Here is a 23520-nt window from a genome sequence, read left to right as displayed (position 1 = left end):
CCTTATGTGGCTCGGGTTCAGTGGGTGTGGAGTGTAACTGCAGATACAAGACACAGAGGTACCCTTGTCAGCGTAGTCACGACAGAAAGCAAAACTTAAGCTGCTGAATTCACTTCCCTTGCTCCCCTAAAATTTTAAGCACTACCGCCTCACTTCTGCTTGGGATTGCTTGTGCACAGCATCAGTCACAGCACTAGTCATGGTGAGTATGGCCCGCCAGGAGTTGGGAAAATGAGGAGGGAATTGCTCGGTGGTGTGATTCTAGTAGTATAGGGTAGTGGCATTGAATACTGGCACCATTTTCCACAGGTGGTGATTTTCGCTGATATCTCACTTCTGAGGGTAACAGGCAGAGAGAGCACAGCTGCTGCTGGTGTACTGAAGCCGCCTGGGCCCATATGCTGCTAGCCTGCTTACTGCAATGGTGCCTGCTGAAGTTATCGCTGAGCGGCGTGGGAAAGTGTCCTACCAGGGAGGAAGAAATAAGGTGGCCCTGCCTAGAAACCTTTGGAGGAGGATTGCAGAGTACTTCCAAGAAAGTTTAATTGAGATCTCTCAGGAGGATTCAAGGGACATCCCTGTGTATGTAAAACTGCTCTGCATGGTCCCCCCAACCCCCGCCTAATTTTAGAGGGGGAATGAAAAGCAGATAGCAACTCTACCTCTCTTGGTCATATAACTACCTCTTCTAGCACAAATAAATATAATGAAAAGTCAAAAGATGTGTCCTGCTACTTTGGGGGTGCCATCGTTGTCATTGAAAATTTATCTACACGCTTATGCAAGGTTCCTTCCCCTGCATCACACTTGCCTGTGCTTGACTGGCTGGACTGCATTGGAGTCAAAAACAGGTCCTGGCTCACTGTGCAACTGGGTTGACCTAACCCTAGCTCTGTGCCTCTCAGGGAGGTTGTGTTACTGTGTTGGCGTAACGGAGCGCTTACAACTAGATCACTAAGCTACCTTGCATCGACTTAACTTTGTGGTGTAGACCAGGCTTACCTCTGTCTAAAAAAAATAATAATAATAATACCTGATAATTCAGAGGAAAATGGGGAGAGGGGAAAACCTTAATGCAACTAGACAGTTGTGTAATGTTGTACAGTACATGGGGAGGGGAAATGCATTCTTGATTTTGGAGGTGATGATATTATACCCTGAAGCCTGAGACATGATTGACCTTCTTACCTTGAATGTCTGCAGTAGGGTGACCAGACAGCAAGTGTGAAAAATCAGGACAGGGGGTGGAAGGTAATAGGAGCCTAAATAAGAAAAAGACTATGAAATTGGGACATCTGGTCACCCTAGTCTGCAGAAACTTTGTGGGCTTGCTCTGTTGTCCATTGAAAATGAAGCATGTTCCAAGGTAAACCACAGTAACCTTTTGTTATAGCAAAAGCAAGAAAAGTGAGTAGAGAGAGACTCATCTTGACATGTTTGATGTTGTGTTAAATTCTACACAAATTGGGAGATCCTAATATGGATTAACTTTATATTTTAATCAAATTATAAATCTAAGATACATATGTACTATATGCAGGCATTTGCACACTTGCTCATACACACACAAATATAAAAATATTAGGCTATACTTTCATAATGTAATCAAGGTTCCAGGATTTAGCTTCTCTGAATCTCATCATATGACTAAGATTACAGATTGTGAATGCTAGTGAACTCCTAGTTGGTGTTCCTTACATAGTAAATCTAGGCCTCTGTAAGAAATTTGGATTCTGTGGTTTGTGTTTAGTTCCAGCGATAGCTTTCACTGCTGAAGAACAGGCTGAGGATATGTCATGAGTAAGTCGTGCTATGGGTAGGAAAAAATTAAATCTGCCATTGCTGCTGCCAAAGATGGATAAACACTACAGTTCAGGTTGCAACCTAGCTATTTCTGAAGGTAATTTTAGAGAACAAATTTCCTATTTTTAATAGACTGTATGTTCTGAAAAGACAGATCTGGTTTTTTAGAGTTCAAAGAGATGCTTGCCATGGTAAAACAGTTCCAGATTCCATAACTGCAGAATAAAGAGAACATGGTATGCAGTGAAAAAAAATACTGTACCTATTCTCCCTACATCCTTAAACTAGTCTAAACTTACATTACTGGAGCTATAGCTTCAGTCAAATATTGGAAAGTGCATTCAAATCGATCAGCCTAACCACAGCAAGCCAAATAGACATTGCGATTAAAACCGTAAAAAACATTGAATAGAAGTTAGTGAAAAATCACATTAGTGACCAAGAACATAATTACTGAGCTTTTGTTCACCTTGGAAATTTCCAAGTTAGAGGGAACAGTTACATAACCGAGTACAGTGAAAAGTGAATGTAAAAACATAAAAGGGCAACGGGTCACATAGCTCAGAGAGAACTAGAACAAAACTGATTTATTAAACTGAATTTTGCTAAACACAACACATTGTACTGGTGGTAGTTCTTCACTTTGCTGATTTGTATCCTTTCCTGAAAGCTCAGCAAAAAATAAATATGTAGTATATCACTGAGAGCAGAACTTTAATTTCTTTATGAAGTATGTTGTTGTGGTTCTAAAAGTACAGGATTGAGGCATAAGTTAACAAAAATGTAAGTTTAATTCTAATTTTCATTTTGTCAGGGCTCATGCTTTTAGGTCAAGAGGTCCTGGGTTCAGTTCCCTGCAGATGACCCAAACTGGCATTGTTACATGTATCTGTGCTGTCTCTAAGCTCTACATCATAGTTTGTTCCCAGAGCCAGGAACAGAACTCAGGAACCCTGATACCCAACGTTCTGATGCTAGTTTACAAAAAAAAATGTCTCTCGGTATGGGTTGTTTGTCAGAGGATAATTGCATGCTTCTTCCCTCCACCCTTTCATCCCCCATTACTCGGGTAGGTGAAATAAGAGGTCTGTGCTTTGGTTAAGGGGAGCTGTCCTTTACCATGGTGTGCCAGACTGAATGTATCTGAGACTGAGAGTAATGTTTGGGAGATTTTGCCCGTGTTCACCGAGTGGTAAATCCTGTCTGTGCATGCAAACTCAAAAAAGCTCAGAACTTGATTTAATAAACTTACCTTTCCAGAAAACAGCCTTCACTCTTGAAGATGTGCCCCTAGCACATATGGGGGATTGGATGCCTTATGATATGCTAATGAGCTTCAGAGCCTTTTGCCTATAGGTCACCTCTCTGAATTCAGTCGAATTTGATAGGTATTAACAATTATTCCCATCTGATTGATGACTGGTGGCTCCTGTACAGGATGTTTAGTGAGTCTCTTTCCAGTTCCCACATCATAAACTCATCACATGCTTTGCATTAGTTTGCAGACTCAGCAGAGAAGCCAAGAACCTCATGAACCATAGAGATTGAACTGCTCCATTACCTTGTCATAGAACATGAGTGCCTACCCTGTTGGCCAAGCAGGCACACTTCCCTTCGCTGCCTCTACTGGGGTTCAGAAATAATACGCTCTGCCTCTGGAGTCTTTAAATGATTTTCTCCTTCTCCTGGGGTTTAACTTCCCCCAAAGCACTCAGCTCCCTTTTAGGACTAGGGGTCTTCTCAGCCCTCCTTCTTGTGTTTGTGTGTTTTGTTCTTTCTTTCTGTCTTGGCCTCTATGGTCTGTAGTCTCCCCTCAGACCCAGGGATCATCCCACTCTCCTCCTGGGACTGGAGATTCTGGTCCTGACACACACGTTCTCCTCTCAGGTTCAGGGGTTCTCGTTCTAGGGGCTGAGGTTTTCTCTCACGCTGTTCCCTATGTGGCACAGGTCCCCTTGTCGGCTGTGCTTGTTACCTCAGGCCAACTGTGGCTTTCAACCAGCTTCTCCCCTTCAGCTGGTGTCTGTCTCCAATTAGTCCCCAGGCTCAAAGGGTTCAGCAGGCTGCCTTCTGTTTGGTGTCTCTCTGATCTGAGGGAAGAGGCAGCATATATACAGCCATCTTTTCTAGAGCTGATTGGATGGGCTGGAGGATAGCCTTGCCCCACTCTCTATACAAGGCTCATAGTCCCAGGCCCTTAAAGTAATAGAAACACCGGTTTTCCTCAAACACAGCCTATTCCCCTCGGTCCGCTTCCTCTCTCTCTCCAGGGGCGGCTCCAGGCACCAGCGCAGCAAGCGTGTGTCTGGGGCGGCAAGCTGCGGGGGGCGGCCTGCCGGTCGCCGTGAGGGCGGCAGTCAGGCAGCCTTCGGCGGCATGCCTGCGGGAGATCCGCCGGTCCCGTGGCTTCAGCGGCAATTCAGCAGTGGGTACGCCGAAGGCGTGGGACCGGCAGATCACCCACAGAAACGCTGCCGAATCCGCGTGACCAGTGGACCGCCTGCAGGCATGCCGCCGAAGGCCGCCTGACTGCCATGCTTGGGGTGGCAAAAAACATAGAACCGCCCCGTCTCTCTCTCTCTCTGTCCATGGGGGGAGGGATAGCTCAGTGGTTTGAGTATTGGCCTGCTAAACCCAGGGTTCTGAGTTCAATCCTTGAGGGGGCCATTTAGAGATGTGGGGCAAAAATCTGTCTGGGGATTGGTCCTGCTTTGAGCAGGGGGTTGGACTAGATGACCTCCTGAGGTCCCTTCCGACCCTGATAGTCTATGATTCTATGATATCTGCCTTTGTCATTTTCCTTGACCCTTGGATACCAAACCTTAAAGGGGGGCCACACTGTGAGATAGATGAGATGACCCTTCAGTCCTACTACCCTGTAGGGGACAGACCCCACTGTCACATGCCAATAGAGCAGGGGCAGGCAAACTTTTTGGCCTGAGGGCCACATTGGGTTTTGGAAATTGTATGGAGGGCCGGTTAGGGGTGGGGGTCCCCCAGAACTCCTGCCCCATCCAACCCTCCCCTCCCCCCCGGTTCCCTGATGGCCCCCTCTGGGACACCTGCCCCATGCACCCCACCCCCGCTCCCTGTCCCCTGACCGCCCCCTCCGGGACACCTGCCCCGACTGCCCCCTGCCGCCCCATCCAACCCCCCTTCTCATTCCTGACTGCCCCCCGGATCCCTGCCCCCATATGTTGGTTTTTCTTTGTGATTTCATTAGTTGGTGCTCTGTCATGTTCTGTCAGCATTCTCCATTCTTGGGAGCAGTCAAGGTATCTAAATTTACAAGAAACTGTCTCTTAGACAACTCAACAAAGAAGCATTCTTGCAAATGTGAATGCCTTTCACATGGCTGTTCAGGCATCCTGGTATTACAAGGATAGCCTGGCCAAATATATCAAAACAGCATTTTACCAGCTGACTAACCTTCCCCCACCCTGGTAATATGCTACACCACTGCCAAGAAGAGTTTGGAGGCCCAGCTGGGCCCTGGTACACTAGATTCCTAAATGACACCATGCTGGAGTCCAATACAAAAGCAACTGGGCCTGTATGTGGGTGTGAGTCTCCTCCTGTGTAAATATTAAGGAAGGTGTACTTTTTATTTATAAAATCTAGAAACGATAGAAAATATTTTGGGAGAAGCTAGGCTCCTTTTAGGGGGGAGTAAATTCATATTGTAGAAAATATCATTTTCATATAGATACTGTAACAATGAAGTTAGTATCTTTAAATGTCTACTTCTCTTCTGTTTTATAGGTCAAGTTTGGCTTCTGTTTTATAGGTCAGGTGGCTGCTGGAATTTGCACAGGAAATTTTTATGCTTATTTTTAGTATCGTGCATCTGCAGGTGCAGTTGTCTCATTTGTATGTACAAATGCAGTAACTTTACAATTATACCTTTGCAGGCTGGCCTTTGCCTCCTCTTGTTGAAAATGTGGACCAATAACTAGGTCAAGAAATGTAACTGCCGCTGAAAGAGAAAACAGAATGGGATTCCAAGTAGCAAAAAGGAAGGCCTTTAAAGTTAGCTGTATCTTAACATTTACCTCTTCTGCAGGATACAGAAGGAACCAAGGGCCACTGAAGTTAATGTAGACTCCCATTGATTTTAATGGGCTTTGGATAAGACTCCAAGTGAATGGCTTTTCAAAGCAATTTGTGGTAAGCTAAATACTGAAAGCACTATAAACTGAACACTTGACGTCCCATCACCAGGGATTTCAATCATAGAAGTCAGCTGAGCAAACTCTCGCCTTTTTCTACCTGCATTTCCACTAGCTGTTGGAGGAAGACGTGTTGCTGTACTGTGACCAAGTAGGGCGGTTGAATAAGGCTATGTCTACACTGAAGACCTTACATTGACACAGCTGTACCACTGCAAGGTCTCCCGTGTAGTCGCTCTATGCCGACGGGAGAGCACTCTCCTGCCTGCATAATTAAACCACCCCCAATGAGCGGCAGTAGCTATGTTATCGGGAAGATGTCTCCCACTGACATAGTGCTGTCCACGCCGGTGCTTTTGTCGGTGAAATTTATGTGGTTGTTTTTTCACACCCCTGACCGACAAAAGTTTTTCCGAGAAAAGTTCTAGTGTAGACATAGCCTGAGAAGCAGTTGATTAAAGATGCTAACACCTCTGTTCTTTGGTTGTAAATCTGATTATCTGCATCTTTTTAAATTTCGAGGGATGCTCATTGCCATCTCTGTTTAGGGCATGTCTAATTTTGACAGGGTGATTACACCTTCTGTACGCTTTGTAAAATATTGTGTCCTGGAGTAACTTCAAGGCCATGGAACCTGTCTGGCTTTAAATATGATATTTAGAGTAGGGCTTTTGCAGAGGTATTATAGTGTCACAGCCAGATGAGGTGCATCTCATTGGCTCCAATTCAGATGTACAATATAAAAAGCTGAGGGGTTTTTTCCAGTGGAGAGAGAACTAGATGGAAGGGCATGTGATCTTGTATGGGATACAATCTTGTTTGTAAGACTGCTTCTACTCTTTAAAATGTAAAGAAAACCTGAGGAAGGAGCGAGTTCCTCAACAATTCGCTGTTTGTGGGAGGATGACCTCATGGGCGCTTCTCCCATTCCTCCTGTGACATCTGATTTGCCTTGGACAGGTTCTGACATTGCACCATTTAAGTATTTCAGTGCATCACTGCAATATTAAAAGTACGTTGTTGGTCTAAGCGTCGGTCCTACTAAAGCAGGGGTGGCCAGCCTGTGGCTCTTCAGAAGTTAATATGCGGCTCCTTGTATAGGCACCGACTCTGGGGCTGGAGCTACAGGCGCCAACTTTCCAGTGTGCTGGGAGGTGCTCACTGCTCAACCCCTGGCTCTGCCACAGGCCTGGCCCCCACTCCACCCCTTCCCGCACCCCTCCCCTAAGTCTGCTATGGCATTGCTCCTTCCCCTCCCCCCCCAGAGCCTCCTGCATGCCACAAAACAGCTGATCGGGAGGTGTGGGGAGGGAGGGGGAGGCGCTGATTGGTGGGGCTGCTGGTGGGCAGGAGGCACTTGTGCGGGGGGAGCTGCTGACATATTACTGTGGCTCTTTGGCAATGTACATTGGTAAATTCTGGCTCCTTCTTCGGCTCATGTTGGCCATTAAAGTATATGTTTTCAGCTCTAAAGTACATTTGGATAAACATTGAATGGAATATTTTAAATTTTCTACTCATTCATAATATTATCTCACTTGGTCTTCGCTATTTAAGCTTGTTTTTAAAATAAAAATTGTCTAGTTCAGTTGCAGAGCATTTCAACTAAATGTATTCTCTCTCTTCCCCCCCCCCCCTTAGTGATATCTTTTATAAAAATGACTCAGTCAATTTATTAGGCCCCAGATTTATCCTAATGATTTTTTAAAATTCTATCTTGGATGCTTGATATTTCTTCAAAGAATGCTGCTACCTAGCAGAAACGGAGGCAGACTCGCACAGGAAGAGCTTAATGTTGGACTCTTGACTCTGAGGAAGCTTAGGAATACTGTGTGATTCTATATGGGCACAAAAACATAGTGAATAAGAAAACAATTTTATAACAGTATTTTCTGATTTGAACTAGCCAGCCCTGCCTGTTTCCCTTACTGTCCTAGCTCATACAAGAGTTTAATATAATTTTCACGTAGATAGTGTCTTCTAGCCACGGATCTCAGTGAAACTCATTGAGAAACGTTAATAAATTAAGCATCACTGCCCTTTCTGAGGGAGGGAACTATTATTTTCCCCAGTTACAGGAGAGTAAAACTGAAGAATAGATTAGTTAACAGCTTTGCTCAAGGTCATTCTAGAAGTCTGAGAGAGCAGGGAATCGAATAGAATCCAGGAGTCCTGACTTTTAGACATGGTTTTAACCGCTAGCCTGTCCTTTTCTACTCAAAATGTAACTGGGTACTCGCAAATTGATTATTAATATCATTACTTCTGTTAACTCCTTCAAAAAAGCCTATAGTACATCCATCCCCCTATTCTTTTTTCTTCTTTTTATGTTAAAATATACAAGAACAGTCTAGTTGAAGATTAAGGTCCTCTGTCCTCTGTGTGGGGATGAACACACATTTTTGTTTTTTTAGAAGCAGTTGCGCATAGGGGATTGAAGGTTTGAAAGAGAACTTTTCTGAACAGGATGCCAAGGTTCCAAGTTGTCGTCTTTTGGGGAAAAAAAATCTTGTTTTTAATATTAAATCAGTTTTTAAAATACTTCAGTTCTATGCTTGGGGCTATTTTCAAACAGCAAACAGGAGAGAGGTTGCATCACCAATTATAATGAATAAGTAATAAATTGTAATGATAGGTACTTACATATTAAAGTTTCCTCCAGAGGATCTGACTCTTCGGTCCTGGCCTAGATTTCTGGCTGGGACTTGGGCTTAGGCGATGCAGGGCAGGATTGGGGTTGGCTTTCCAGCCGGCCGTCATCAGGTTCCTGAGTCCCCAAAAACTCCTGGCGCTCAGGCATTCTTGTGCTCATCTCATGATGGGTTTGGCTGGTTGCCCTTAGTGGTGGGGGAGAGTGTGGGTAGCAGGTCCCAGGCAGTGCCTGGGATGGGTCATACCGTAGTGTAGAATCTTGTCCAGTTCACCAAAAAATTGACTGGTCACATGTCCCCTGCTGGATTGCCTAATGTTATCCCTCATTTCAGTGTACTTTGTCTTGAGCTGCTTGCTCTTTATCTGACACTGGTTGGCGTCCCAGTCATGACTCCTAGTGGATATCTGCTTTGCTATGCCCACAAAAAGGTCCTTGTTCCTGTGGCTGGCCACAAGAACTTCCTGAATCAACCCTTCTCCCAGATGGTGGTCTCAGCACGGCTCCAGGCAGCTGTGCAAGGCATGTTGTGGGGTTTCTGGAGTGCTATCGAGGTTATATCACCAGAATGATGATATACTGGGAACCAGAAGCAAGGGGGGCAAAATCTGGCTCTGCAGTTTTAAAAGGGGGAAGGGCAGTCCTGGAAACTTGACACCAGGGCAGGGGGGGCACACAAGTAAATGGACAGGTCAGTGACTGTCAACCTGCAAAGCACTGTGGTATAGCCGTCCGAAGCAAGCAAAAAATGGTGCACAGCAATCGCATGCACATAAACAAAAGACCGAACGAATACAGTTCAAAGCAAACCTAGTCCACTTTGCAAGAGGACTCCAGAGTTCGCAATAAATGTGTTGTGTACATTGATGGGTTGTCGTGTGCATGCAAGTCTTTTGAAACCATATTAACTCAATTGATCCAATTTAAAACCTGCATAGACAAGCCCTAAGAGTAGCTGAATTCTATTCCTTCTAGTGTATCAGAGTTATCTAATCAGCTGCACCCATGCAAATCTGTTAAAGGCAACAAGGTTGCATAGGCACGTCTGAAAGCATATTTTGGACCGTCAACCCTCTGTTACCTTGGTGAGGTGTGATAAGGAAAGAATACAGCTTGCCTATGGTTAAGCAAGGTTAAACTCCACTGGTGCAAATCACAACTTTCCTTGTCTGCACTTCGGGTTTTCATTGGTGTAGCCACATCAGTTGCTGGCCACCGATTGCTGGAATTGGGACAAATCCCCAAATGTAGACTAGGCTTTTGAGCCTCATTTGAATTTGCAAGATTCCTGGTAGTCAGAAAAGTTGTTTTGATATGTAAACTGATCATGTTTGATCACTGAAAGGCAATAAATGTTAAATCCAAGGATGCCATTTTTATAGAATCACTTTCATAAGCAGAACCTCACTTTAAGGTACTGTAAAATTTGCATTCCACTTAAGCTGTAAATATGACAAAGGATTTGGAAGAATTAGCAGCATGATGTCATTTTCAAGAATGCAGCCTGGAAGGAAGCATCTTAAAAGAATCCAAGCTTGCATAGAGCCACAGTGTAACATTATGTAGGAAGTTACAGTAGCATAATATATTTGGTCTTAAGTAATGTATGAGACATGACAGATCATCAGTGCAGTGTATCATGGTCAGAAGCAAAAAACCCTTTTAGAAAATTACACTTCTGTTCAAAGCAGTCATTTTAAATAATCCGTGGTTCATTTTAAATTGCCTGCTTTTGCTGCTTTTATGGAAATGGAGCACTTAAATATCCCAATATCAGGGTGCTTAGAAAGACGGCTATGAAGTAGGACTGTTTCCAAAAAGCTAGAGTTTGATCAAATTGAATTAGATTGGAATCTGCTTCTGCTTCCAAATATCTTATTTATATGTTGGGAAGAAATGGAGAATGCTTGAAAAACTGTTGAATTTACATAAAAATACTTGATGTGCCCTTGCACTTTGCCTTTCCACAATAGGCAGGTCATTACATCACTGTTAGATAAGGACGTTTCACGCACCTTCTTCCTCTGAAGCGTCGGGTACTGGCCACTATTGGAGGCTGGATGGCCCATTGATTTGATCCACTTCGGCAACTTCTGTGTTCTGATAAAATATTAATGATTGTGAAGAAATTTACTAGAAAGGGCGTAGGTCATTTTGGCTGTATCATACACTATTCAAATCGTAACTTACATAGCAGTCAGTGGCCATCTTCCTCACTTGACAGATTGTGTTGCTGTTTCCTGCTCAGGAAGGTGGGAGATCGCAGAGATTTTCTTCCCCAAACTACATTTTATAGGAGATTTATGCAGAATAGGAGGACAGACTGGTGATTACAGCTTCACTGTTTTGGTGGGGGAAATAGTTATGGGAGTGTTGAGTTGATGTCAGTACACCCTGAAAGACAAGGTACTGCAGTCTGCTGCATTAGAGACCTGTTCTGAATGAAAATCTACATGTGTGATAGGGATAAAATATAGATCATATAAATGGATGAGTGGATATAAAAAACCTCTGCAAATACGTTATGTACAAAAAACACAGTAAAAGAACATTAAGAAAAGCCATTTAGAGTTTGAAAATTCCAAATACAACCTGTGATGGTTGTGGAATTGGTACATAGTAATCTAGAGGATGGAGCTCGGCTGTTCTCAGTGGTGGCAGATGACAGAACAAGGAGCAATGGTCTCAAGTTGCAGTGGAGGAGGTCTAGGTTGAATATTAGGAAACACTATTTCACTAGGAGGGTGGTGAAGCACTGGAATGGGTTACTTAGGGAGGTGGTGGAATCTCCTTCCTTAGAGGTTTTTAAGGTCAGGCTTGACAAAGCCCTGGCTGGGATGATTTAGTTGGGAATTGGTCTTGCTTTGAGCAGGGGGTTGGACTAGATGACCTCCTGAGGTCCCTTCCAACCCTGATATTCTATGACGCTATGATTCTTTGCCGGCATAATTAAACCATCCCCAACAAGCAGGGTTAGCTATGTCGGCAGGAGACTCTCCTGCAGATATAGCGCTGTCTACACCAGCACTTTTGCCGGTGAAACTTAAGTTGGTCAAGGGTGTGTTTTTTCAAATCCCTGAGGGAGAAAAGTGGTAGTGTAGACAAGCCTAACTCCTCAGAGATTCCTCTGCAAAGCCTCTCTCTGCATCAGCTTCTCTCTCTGTCAGAGCTCACTGACAACACCCTGGGCAGCCCCTGACAACTCATCCCCCTTCGCAGGGATCAAGACTCTTAACTGCTTTTAGCTCTTTTGCTTTCTAGACTGGCACAAAAAGGTCATTTCGGCTTAGCGCCTGGAAGATTGCCATTGTCTTTCAAATGAGTCTTGGGTATTGTTACCTGGGAAACCATTGGTCATCTTCCTGTACAAACACTACTGAATTTGAACCCTATTTATACAGTAACTTTACATCACTGACCAGGTCACATACAATGTTTATAAAGCGGTGATATTTTTATATATTAGTTCCATGTTTGTCACACAGGGAAAATGGAAGCTGCAAGGAAAAGATGAGGCTGGATATTTTACATATGTATTTATTTTTACATAGGAGCACAAGTTTCTTGGCATACTACAACACTTATTAAACTAAGAGGCAGTGGGTGGACTAGGAAGATGGTAACAGGGAAAGAAAGGAGGGCTTGTAAACTATTTCCCACCCTATGCACAGGGAGGGGTTAATATTTCCATTCAAAACACCCTCGTATTGAATTTTCTTTGGCTGCAGTTGTCCCAGCTATATTTTTTTCTGAGTCTTATAAATGTCAACAGTGTTCCTCATTTATTTGCATATAATTCTTAAATACATTTATTTAACTATAGGTAAATGTTCATCTGTACACATAGGAGGTCCAAGTCAAATAAATACCTTGCTGCAATCTGAAGCTTCTTTCCCAACCCACATTGTTAATTTTTAAAGAAAATTCAGTTAAAAACAAGGCAGACTTTGTTAAAAAGTTCGCTACGAACCAGACAATAGAAATAGCTCTGTTCCATGAATACCTTCTCTGTGTGCCAAATCAAATATATTTCCCATCACACCAGAGAACTCAAATGAATATCAGTTAACACAACTGACCTTTTTAAACATCTTGATGCAACAAGGTTTTCCAATAGTAAGATTATTGTACCAAAAAGAAAACATTTTAGTACTTTTAGCAAAGATTAGTTTTAAGAAAACACCAGGATTAGCAAATATTCAACTGAATTTTTCAGAATCTAGACAATTGCATATATATTACATTAAATAAAACCTATTTGAAAAGAACATTAAAGTTCCAAAGTCAAGCCCTCAAAAATTAGGAAACGCCCAGAATTAAAGTTCCCTGTGCAACCCTAATTCAGCCCCCTTGTACATATGTATTATATTATTATTGTTGTGACGTTGCACTCCATATGCTTTATGAAAATATGCTTGGAAAGTGAATATAATGTAACTGGAATATCCTTTATTCAAAAGGTCTCTTGTAAGGTATCATTATAAAGCTTATAATCTACTGAGTGTGTGCATCCTATTTGTATGTATGTATCATTCTTGTTTCAAACTAGAAATATGAAGTTAATTCCGAGGTCCTGTTGTAATTATGCAAAGTGTGGGCCATTTGGTGGTTTAGAATTTGATGGCACTCACTGACTAGGACAATTGGCTGTAGATAGTTTATTTAATTGGAAAGCCTTCTTGTGGATGTGAGGGCCAGCCTATGGTAATGAAGAATGAGGTCTTACAGTGATATGTGACCATGTCACCTGATGCTGGAATTCATCTTAAACCTGGTGCTTTTCCATTTAGGAGGGGGGGTGGGAATCTAGAGAGACAAAGGATTCCCGCCTTGGGCCAAAGATATAAAAGGGGGTGGAACAGAACAAAGGGGGCTACCAGTCATGAGAAATCCCCTAGTTACTACCTGAGCTGGAACTAATAAGAACTGTATCAGGGGAAAGAATTGGGCCCAGACTAGGAAGGAGTCTAGTCTGTGAAAGAAGCTTATTGGAACATCTCTGAGGGTGAGATTTACATATATTCAGTTTCTTAAATGCATTAGGCTTAGACTTGTGTATTTTGTTTTATTTTGCTTGGTAACTTACTTTGTTGTGTCTTTTATTTCTTGAAACCACTTAAATCCTACTTTTTATTCTTAATAAAATCACTTTTGTTTATAATTGAACCCAGAGTAAGTGAGTAATACCTGAGGGAGCAAACAGCTGTGCATCTCTCTCTATCAGTGTTAGAGAGGGCGGCCAATTTATGAGTTTACCCTGTATAAGCTTTATACAGAATAAAACTGATTTATTTCGGGTTTGGATCCCATTGGGAGCTGGGTGTCTGGGTGCTGGAGACAGGAGTACCTGCTGAGTGGTTTTCAGTTAAAGCCTGCAGCTTTGGGGACATGGTTCAAACGCTGGGTCTGTGTTGCAGCAGACTTGTGTGCCTGGCTCAACAAGGCAGGGTTCTGGAGTCCCAAGCTGACAGGGAAAATGGGCTCAGAGTTAGTTTCAGCAAGTCAGGTGACAGGACCAAGGGGGTCTCTGTAACCAAACCCGTCACAATTGTCACAAACTACATTTCCATGGGACCCCTGCCTCATTTAGGGTATAGGATGGACTGTGCTTAGAGAATTAATCAGGGTTGTGTAATGAGTAGGGCTGTTGTCTGCAGGACCCCTGCTTTATTTGTTACAAAAGTTGAAAGGTATGTAGTGAATGAGACAGGGAGCTGTAGAAAGAGAATGGATGATCTCATGGTTAAGGCAGTTGAATGCTGCCCTGGAAGACTGGATTCTCTCCTCTCTCCCTTTGCCACAGAGTTCTCAATTGTATGCTCTTCATTTTCTGAGTGCCCAATTTGAAACATTTGCATCCTGGTTTGCAGAACAACTGAACACTTGTGACCGCAACTGAGTCCGGGAAAGTTGTGCTCTGAACATGAGAAGTAGTATTGTGCCTCATTTCCTCATCTTTAAAATGGAGATTATAATTCCACCTCACTTCATAGGGTTCCTGTTGAAGATAAACTTTCTCATTTGTGAAGCACTCAGACATTACAGTGATAAGTATTATAAAAAAAGCCCATGAGGAAATGAACAGTTCTGAATTTGGAGCAGAGTATGAAGGGTGCTAAGCCACACAAATAATTAAAACAAAATATTTAACAGCTACCCAATTCAGTGAATCCTCTCCATCCTGTGCAGTGACTGAGGCAGTAATTCTGTGGAACAAACAGCATATAATCATGTAATTAAAGACTATGTGCATCCATTATTATACAAAGGAGCTGAATTAAGGTTATGTCAGAGTTACCAAGGCTAACTGCACCTCTAACCACTCCTCGTCTCTTTGAGTGTATGACAGATATGGCAACTTTCTGTCACATCCTTAGGAATTCTTAATTAAGTTTCATTATCTTTGGGGTCCACTGCATTAAATGAATGGCTTATGTATTACTGTGGGCCAGGACTGTATATAATCTTTCCAGGGGGGAGATGTGACAGATGTGAGATATGGGTGTTCCAAAAAATATACTGAAAATGTACCAGACAAAAATAGACTTTTGGGACATGAAATGTTAAGTGGACTTCCTAGGGAACACCTAGGGCACAGGTCCCCAAATTGTGGGGCGAACCCCCCTAGGGGGGGTGCAGCAGGCCTGGGCCAAAACCCAGAGTAGGCAGGGAGTGCCACCCAATCCCGCTCCACTCCCGGCTCAACTCTGGCCCCACCTCCAGCCACGGCCCTGGCTCCTGACCCTATCCCGCAGCTCCACATCTGGCCGCGGGCCCAACTGCCACCGTGGCCTGGCTGTGGCTCTGCTCCCGGCCCCGCACCCAGCCTCAGCCCATGTCTGCGGCTCCGTTCCCGGCCCTGACCCCGCCCTCAGTTGGAGCCCCAACCGAGGCCTCCTTACCCAGGTCTGCGTTCCTGCCCCCCTTCCCCCGCTCCAGGAGCCCAGCCCCATTCCCGGCTGTGGAAGGACGCAGACAGGGGTAAGGCAGCATGTGTCCCTGAAAAGTTTGGGGTCCACTGACCTAGGGAGTGGTTAATGCAAATTCCCCACCTCTGGTTATGCAAAAACGCAGCCTTTTGAAGCTATGCCTTGAGGAGTGGGTGATTATCAACTGATTACCTATTCCAGAGACCAGAGATCAAAGGCCTGAGCTGTATAAAGAATGGCTGTACTGACCAGCTGAAGTTCTGGTTCTGGACCTGGACCTGTGACAATTATGAACTTGTAACCACAGGGAAAAATCAGTTGTGTTTTGAATGACTTACACACCTGCCAGAGCCTGAGGTTGGAGGCAGGGGTGCTGGAACAATTTATATCGTGGGGGTGCTGAGAGCCATTGAACCAATCTGTAAACCCTGTATATGATGGAAATCACTTCAAGCCAGGGGATGCGGCAGCACCCCCAGTTCTAGCACCTATGTTTGGAGCTGGAGGTGACTTCTGCTAAGCTTTTTAGCATGCGTGCAGACTCTTTTATTGGTTTTAATGTTTTCTCTGTAATGCTTTCACTTTAAGAATAAATGTGCTTTCTTAAAAAGAGCTCTGTGGTAACATATAACTTCAGGCAATGCACTGGTCATAGTCTCTGGAGAGAAAGCAAAGCACAGACACTAGCCTTCTCAGCAATCTAGCTTGCTAGGGATATATCAGTGTAGCCAGGGAAATGCAGCCTTAAAAAGATTCCCTGGGAGGGAGGCATGGGTCTCTGCCCAAGAGAGATGATGACTGGGAGCTAGAAACTGTATAAATAGGGGCATTGCCAGCAGATCGAGGGATATGATCATTCCCGTTATCATTCAACATTGGTGAAGCCTCATCTGGAGTACTGTGTCCAGTTTGGCCCCCATGCTAAAAGGAAGGATATGGAAAAATTGGAAAGAGTCCAGCAGAGGGCAACAAAAATGATTAGGGGTCTGGAGCACATGACTAATGAGGAGAGGCTGAGGGAACTGGGACTGTTTAGTCTTCAGAAGAGAAGAATGAGGGGGGATTTGATAGCTGCTTTCAACTACCAAAGAGGATGGATCTAGACTGTTCTCAGTGGTACCAGATGACAGAACAAGGAGTAATGGTCTCAAGTTGCAATGGGGGAGGTTTAGGTTGAATATTAGGAAAAACTTTTTCACCAAAAAAGTTGTAAATATGTTAAAGTTAAATATAAATGCTTTTTTTTTTTTTTTAAATAATGGAGAAATCTTCTTGTGAACCTGTAGGTGAAACAAGTTCACATATAGTATCGCTTCTCGGCTCTCTATGAGCTGAGGGGTGAAAACATTATCTACTATCTGTTTTTGGGTGAATTAATATTCATTTTAATAGTCTATTTTACCTGACTTTTTAATGTTCTATATGTAATCTCTTCACTTGTAAATTCATATTCCTGAAGGGCATAATTTGGTTAGATGCATTTATTATTGTTTATATTGTGTTAGTGCCTAGATGTCCTTTTTTTGCCAGATGCTGTGTGGATGAGTAAAACAAAGACAGTTCCTGCCCCAGAGTGCTCAGAGTGCAGGACTATGACCAGCATACCTAATGGATAAATAGGGTTGAGGTTGGGTGAGCGGCAGATTACAGTAAAGATATTTACATGTGTATAAGTAAATAGACTGTGATCACTATGCAGAGAAGTAAAGTGTATTGTATGAATGCTATGCATTTAACTGTACAAATTTCTAGTATGTGCTTCATTGCCACCTTCTCTGCCATGTATTTGCATGTTTGTTTTGTAACTATCACATTTTTCACAGCTGTTCTTTTAAACAGAGAATCACTTAGCAACCTCAACTTTAAACTTAACTAAATGTTGTTTAGGAATTTAATAAGTTTACCAAGGAAACCAAGCGTGCATGGGCTTGAGGTATCTGTAGAGCATTTCTTTAAATATCATTTGACTAAGGTGCCAAGGTTTCATTTTCTGTGCTTCATTCGTAGGATGCTGTTCATACTTTATACAAAAATCTTCTTGCCTCCCCCCTAATATTTCTATTAGGCTGTGGTTTTAGTTGGACTCGCTTTAACATAAATTCTTGAGACTGAAGAACAAGGTATAGGAATATATGAAAACCCAGATACATTTATTTTAAAAAGAATGGTTTAATATGTTGGAAGACATCTGTGTTTTGTGCTGAAATCAGTTTGCTTTTCCAGTGGCAAATGCTATTAATGTATGCTAACACTGTAGCATTCAAAACTTTAAGGCATGCTAAAGCTCCAATTGACGTTTAGGCGTTTTGCCATTGACTGAAACAGGAGTTGGATTAGCCTCTTTATTTATGGCTTTTCTTTAAATGACCCTCAAGAAACTCCCCTCAACTGTTTCCTCACGGTATCAAATCCTTTTAAATATTTCTTTTGCTTGAGACTTTGAATGTACACTTAATTTACAGCCTTTGTGTCACTTACGCTTTGTGTCACTGTATTCAGAACTTGCCTTTTAGACTCATCTAGGGTTTAGTGCTGAGCAAAGATACATAAATTGAGAATTTGAGAAGGGAAAGGTCAACAGTGGAGAAAAAAGAGGCTTTTGTGAGTCCAAGATGAGCATTTTAGTCATATGAGCATTATAAGCAGGAGACTTTTTATCAGCTTTTTTGCATCTGTTTTTGTGGCTGATATGTACTTGGATATTACAATTTATGGGTATGGTATAAAAATCTAAACAGAAAAGGAATGGCTTCTATAACTCTGGCGAAGTTACCCTGATTAGAAGCATGGCAGAGACTTAACATTTTTCAGGAGAGTTGCCTTCAACCACACAGTGAAAGTACCATATTGTATTGTTGACAGCTAAGTCATCTCACAAAAAAAGAAGCGAAGGCTTTGTTAAACAAGTTGTGTTTGATATTTACCTGAGGTATAAGATATATCTTGAGTTTTGTAAACAGGGTCTCATTATTTGCATAAAAATCTGACTATAACAAGCCCTTCTGGGTTTTCCAGGTCTTAGGACTGTATTGTTTTCCTTTCCATCTGTGGCATTTTCACTTTTCTGGTTAGAAAATAGCTAATTATAATTTCTCAGATACTCTTGTAACTCTCCTTCACTGAGTTTGTACACCCCGTTCACACACAGGCCATTTCTTCTTTGGGAATTTGCCCCGGATGATCTGCCATTCAGTGGCCACAGGGCCGGCCCACAACATTTTGGCACCTGAGGTGGGGAGCTCAAATGACACCCCCAGACCCCGTCGCTTGGGCCAAAACTTTGAAAGGTCTCAATTCTGCCTTCCTCCAGCACAGCGCTCAACCATCTCTGTGCATCTAGAGCAGAGAGAATTCATATGCCCCAGCAACAGACACAATTTTCTACACTCTGGGTCCTAATGGCGCCCCCCCCACAGTCTGGCACCTGAGGCTACCGCCTCAGTTCGCCTCATGGTCAGGCCAGCCCTGAGTGGTCAGTCACTGATTTAGCTGTACTGGTGCTCACTCCAAGAATAGACAATCAGAATAAGCTCAACTGATTGTAAGCAGCTACTCCAGTGGCTGGCCCTCAGTTACTGGAATTGAGGCAAATTTCCAGTATAGACATGGTCATAGATATCAAAGATGTTACTTGGTTTTAGATACTTCTGAGATTAGAAATCCAGCAGTTTCACAGGAAACCTGATGATCTCTATAGAAGTCAATGGAACATTATAATTTCACCCACATTGATAAAAATGTTACCTGTGTGTTCCTTGATATACAGCAAGGCTAATTAGAGGATTATGACAGTCGTATGTCAGTAACAACTTACCTGTTTTATGTGTGAAGTAATCCCATATATTAGGGCTACAACTTGAACAGTGTTTTTTTGGCACCTTATATCTTTAGTAAAATATGATCAGTTGCGTTGCTAATTGTTATCAAAATCAGTGTTTGCATAAAAATGTGCCACAATTCTTCCTCCCTGTCCCAAGCCCCTCACTTTTTCCTGGCAGGACCTGTTCACATAGATGCTTGAAACTAGGGGTTCTGGGGATGCTGCCGCACCCCCTGGCTTGAAGTAGTTTTGATCGTATAGAGGCTTTACAGTTTGATTCAATGGCTCTCCGCGCCCCCACTATAAAAAGTGTTCCAGCACCCCTGCTGCTTCAAGGTAGTGTAGCCAATCGGCTTGCAAGGCAAGGGCAAAACCCGTGATTTTGTGATAAAAGAACATTCATTATGGGTTTAGTCCTGGATATTATGTCTGGGACTTAATGGTTGTGGTTATAAGCTTACTAAGGCAATATATTCTATCCCTACAATACAGCATGTTAATGTTCTCGTTTCAGAGGTTTTAATTCTCTTCTGACATCTCTTTTACATCATCTCCTCAGGAATAGATTTTTTCTGGGCTACGAGTAACCTAGGCGGTTTTGTGTGTGTGTGTGTGTACACGCACACACAAAAGACTGGCTTATTAGACATTATTGTAGGCTAAATTACAGTGTGATTGCATGTTTTATACACAAGCGCCAAAAGCAACCATCATAATTAAGATTTGTGGGCACAAAAGAAAAGAACAAAAATTGTATCCTGCTGTTTTTAGAGTAGATAGGACTCGTCTCCTACAAGGAACAGCACCAGGAATTAATTGCCCTTTTTTTCTCCTAAGGAAACTGGAATCCAAAACAGAGCTTGTCTTACTTGCAACACCTGTGGTTTCTGGATTGTGGTCAAACACTACAGCATTCCAGTCAGATACCACGGTGTGCTTAGATACTGTCACAGAACCAATGTGGACTTGTCAAATAATTCTTATAAACATTTCATTGCTTTGATTCTGGGATGATTAAACCTCAGAAATATTTAATTCCAACCACAAAGTTCTTGTATTTAATTTAGAATAAACTCATTTGTAATGATTTGCTTACAGCTCTCTGCTTATCTGCAGCTCATTCCATTGTGCTGCAATAACTTTAGGAAAATGGTCTTAAGTACAGGCATAAGGATTTGTCCTATAATGTGCTGCACAGTGAGATGGAAATATCTCCCTGATTTTCATGTGATTTTCAAATACGTATTTGTAGCTGTAGCCTATAGAGCCAGATTTAGCATTTTATTTTGCTAGAACACAAGGTAACTACAGGCCTGTATCCTTTCAGATATTGGCTTAAGCAGTTATCATATGGCATAAGTAAGTTAGCATGAGGCTTTGAGGCCTATGACCTTTAGCATAGATAAATGGCACAACAATTACCCTGAGTTTTGGGGAACTTCAAACTTAAGGGGGTCGGTGTTTAAAATGCTACCAGGTAACCCCAGGAATGTTGAACTTGCCTTGGCAACTAATTGATGCATATGGTAATAAGTTAAATTTGTTAACATACTAACCTATGGGATAAAGAGTACCCCAACATTATTAGGGTGAGGAAGTTAGATATGAACAAGAGAGGCTGGGCTTTCAAATGAATATTCATGACAGGCCCTACGCCCTATAATAGGCCAGATCACCATGTAAGTGGGAGTTTGGAGTGGATGGGTGGTCATTCTCGGTCGATCTGGATCATTGGACTCATTTGGCATGCCAGGAATGGGGCTGGACCTTTGAATATATGAGCATGTGTGAGAGGAATGGTACAAAATCACAAAATGGTACAAAATCACCTTAACTCTGTATTTTTGGCATTTTAAGTTGGGTGGAGCTTTTCTGTCTTTACTAATTGTGTTATAAAAGTGGTTAAAGATTTGCTCTGCCCTCAGTGTGAGTGTCTCCATTGGGCTCACCAGGGTTCCTGACCAGATAGTGAACTTAATAACCTTGATTCTGTTGTGCCTGGTTCTCATAGTAGAACCCTACAGTTCCCCAGCTCTTTGAATTAGAATTAATTGGAAATATAATCAATAACCCCTAAAGAATCAGGCTACATAGCCACATTTAAACATGGTTGTTACTAGCAGGGTCTAGTATGGGTTCCTGTTACCAGTGTGGAAAGGGATCTTTAGATTCAAGAAAAGTGTTAGAATTATGTTTATATACAGTACTATTATAGACTGCTTGTGGAGTATGAGAAAGCAGTCTGTAGCGTAATTTGCCTAACATTATTCTAAAAAATTACCACACTGATCAAGAAAACTGTGCTAGAAACAATCCTGTTTAAAAATATAGCTGTAGCTACCTTGGTTCTGATCCGGCATGGGTATGGTTCTGGTTCTAAATTGTTTGCCATCTGTACAAAACATGATTAATGTTTTGTAATTGCTAGATCTTCCAGACCAGGAGCATACTTTGGTTTTAATAATCAAAATAAATTTGGATTTTGGCAATTACGTTTGTTAAGCATGACAAACAAATTAATGAGCACTTAACATCTGTAAACCTACACTAATTTTAGTTTTACAATGTATTTTATGGGTCATATGAAGATCCGGTGATAAGGAACATTAAAAAGTAACTTACTACATGCCAGAAGGTTAAAAAACAAACAAAACAAAAATCTGTCATCTGGGTCAGCTCTCTTCTGGGAGAAACACAAAAATAAAAACACTGAAACAAAGAGAACCAGATTTTGCTATAACCAAACAGTTCCCATGAAAGTTCATGCTGTTGGATTCACACAGGTTCATTGTCCAGTATTAGAAAACAAAGATTTTTGAATCTCAGGATCCAAGATTGACTGGTAGTTTCTTTCTTTTCTTAAGAGAAGAGAGAGACAATAGCACACCAGGATAGATTTTACTTCAAGATTATGATTATCTTGCAACGGTCAACTGAATATGTCTTTTTTCCAGGTGGAGGTATTGAGGAGCTTAGTTTTGAAAAGGGATAATACACTTTAGCAATAATTAGAATTGGACTTCACTTAGTGATAAAAGGAAGTAACAAAGGAGGCCAAGCTACTAAAAATATAGTACATTAACTGAGTACAAAAGTGCGTGAAATATAAGTACTGCCATAATGGGTCAGACCAATGGTCAGTCTAGCCCAGTATCCTGTCTCCGACAGTGGCCAGTACCAGATCTACACTAGAAAATAATCATAACCCTTTTGTAATGAAAAGTTGCTAAATAAAATAAAAAATATGGATCCTACAACCTCTTTTTCAAGTGAGCAGTCATTATGCATGGTCAATAGGCTCATTGGAGCAGATGGCTAGCATGAGGAAAGATTACTCATGAGCAAGGGTTTGCTGGATCAGGCCTCTAATAGCTTCTTTAAGAATATAAAGTATAGTTCAAATTCCGTGTGTCTAGTTAGTGGAGTTTGATTTGTAGATAAGAGAGAACCTCAGACTGGGCAAGGGAAAATTTCCACAGAGAAGAAATTTCCCACTCACACATAGATGTACTTAGAGGACACAATCCTGCTGAACCATCCCTCGGTCTGTGAAAGTGTAAAACAGGGAATTAACAGTAAGCTCTCTGTGGCCAGAGATCTTGTCTTTTCACACATTTACCTAAAGCTTGTGTAGCTTCTCAAAAAGTAATAACAGAAACAGGGATTTGAGGCCCAAACAGATTGTTGAATTTAAGGGCATAATTGTCTTGTCAGCTTTGGATTTTTCAGCTGGCATTATATCCAAGGCTAGGTTTTATTTCCTTCAAAGGGTAAATGCTAAGAGATGCCACTGTAACTCTGGAAATGTTAGATTGATTTGAGTTGGTTCATGAGGACATCAGCTTTGATTTTCCATATCATCTTTCCTTGTATAGTCCCATACAGTGGGGACCTGTTTCCCTGTAATAGAGCTTGCAGTACTGCCTAAAGCTGTAATGCTGTTCTGAAATGACTGAAGTGAGTAAAGGTTGCAGTTTTGCTTCATTCCCATCCAGGAAGCAGAAAATAATAATGTTTTAAATGCATCTTGTGTAAGAGAAATAATTATGGAAAGAGTCACTTTAAAAGTGCTTTCCTAGAGAGAAATGTAAGAGTTTCAATATTAGCTGCAAAGAACCATTGACAATGTTACAAAAAACTATCATGAAT

At 42.1% G+C, this 23520-nt stretch overlaps 1 protein-coding gene across 5 annotated transcripts in view; it reads left to right on the top strand.

The window, feature by feature from the left end:
• The window catches only part of COMMD1 (copper metabolism domain containing 1), a 129298-nt gene that overhangs the window by 52836 nt on the left and 52942 nt on the right, over positions 1-23520 (top strand). The window contains exon 3 of one of the 5 annotated variants that reach the window (XM_024109074.3): positions 310-22078. The exons of the other annotated variants lie outside the window; for them this stretch is intronic. Coding sequence (XP_023964842.2) covers positions 310-408 — 99 coding nt within the window. The 3' untranslated portion in view covers positions 409-22078. Of the gene's footprint in view, positions 1-309; positions 22079-23520 lie in introns of those variants that run through there. 5 annotated transcript variants of the gene reach the window in all.

Source organism: Chrysemys picta, chromosome 3 (genome assembly GCF_011386835.1).
Source record: "Chrysemys picta bellii isolate R12L10 chromosome 3, ASM1138683v2, whole genome shotgun sequence".
Classification (NCBI taxonomy): domain Eukaryota; kingdom Metazoa; phylum Chordata; order Testudines; family Emydidae; genus Chrysemys; species Chrysemys picta.
The sequence above is the reverse complement of the archived record's forward strand: the minus strand, read 5'-3'. Positions and strand labels throughout refer to the sequence as shown.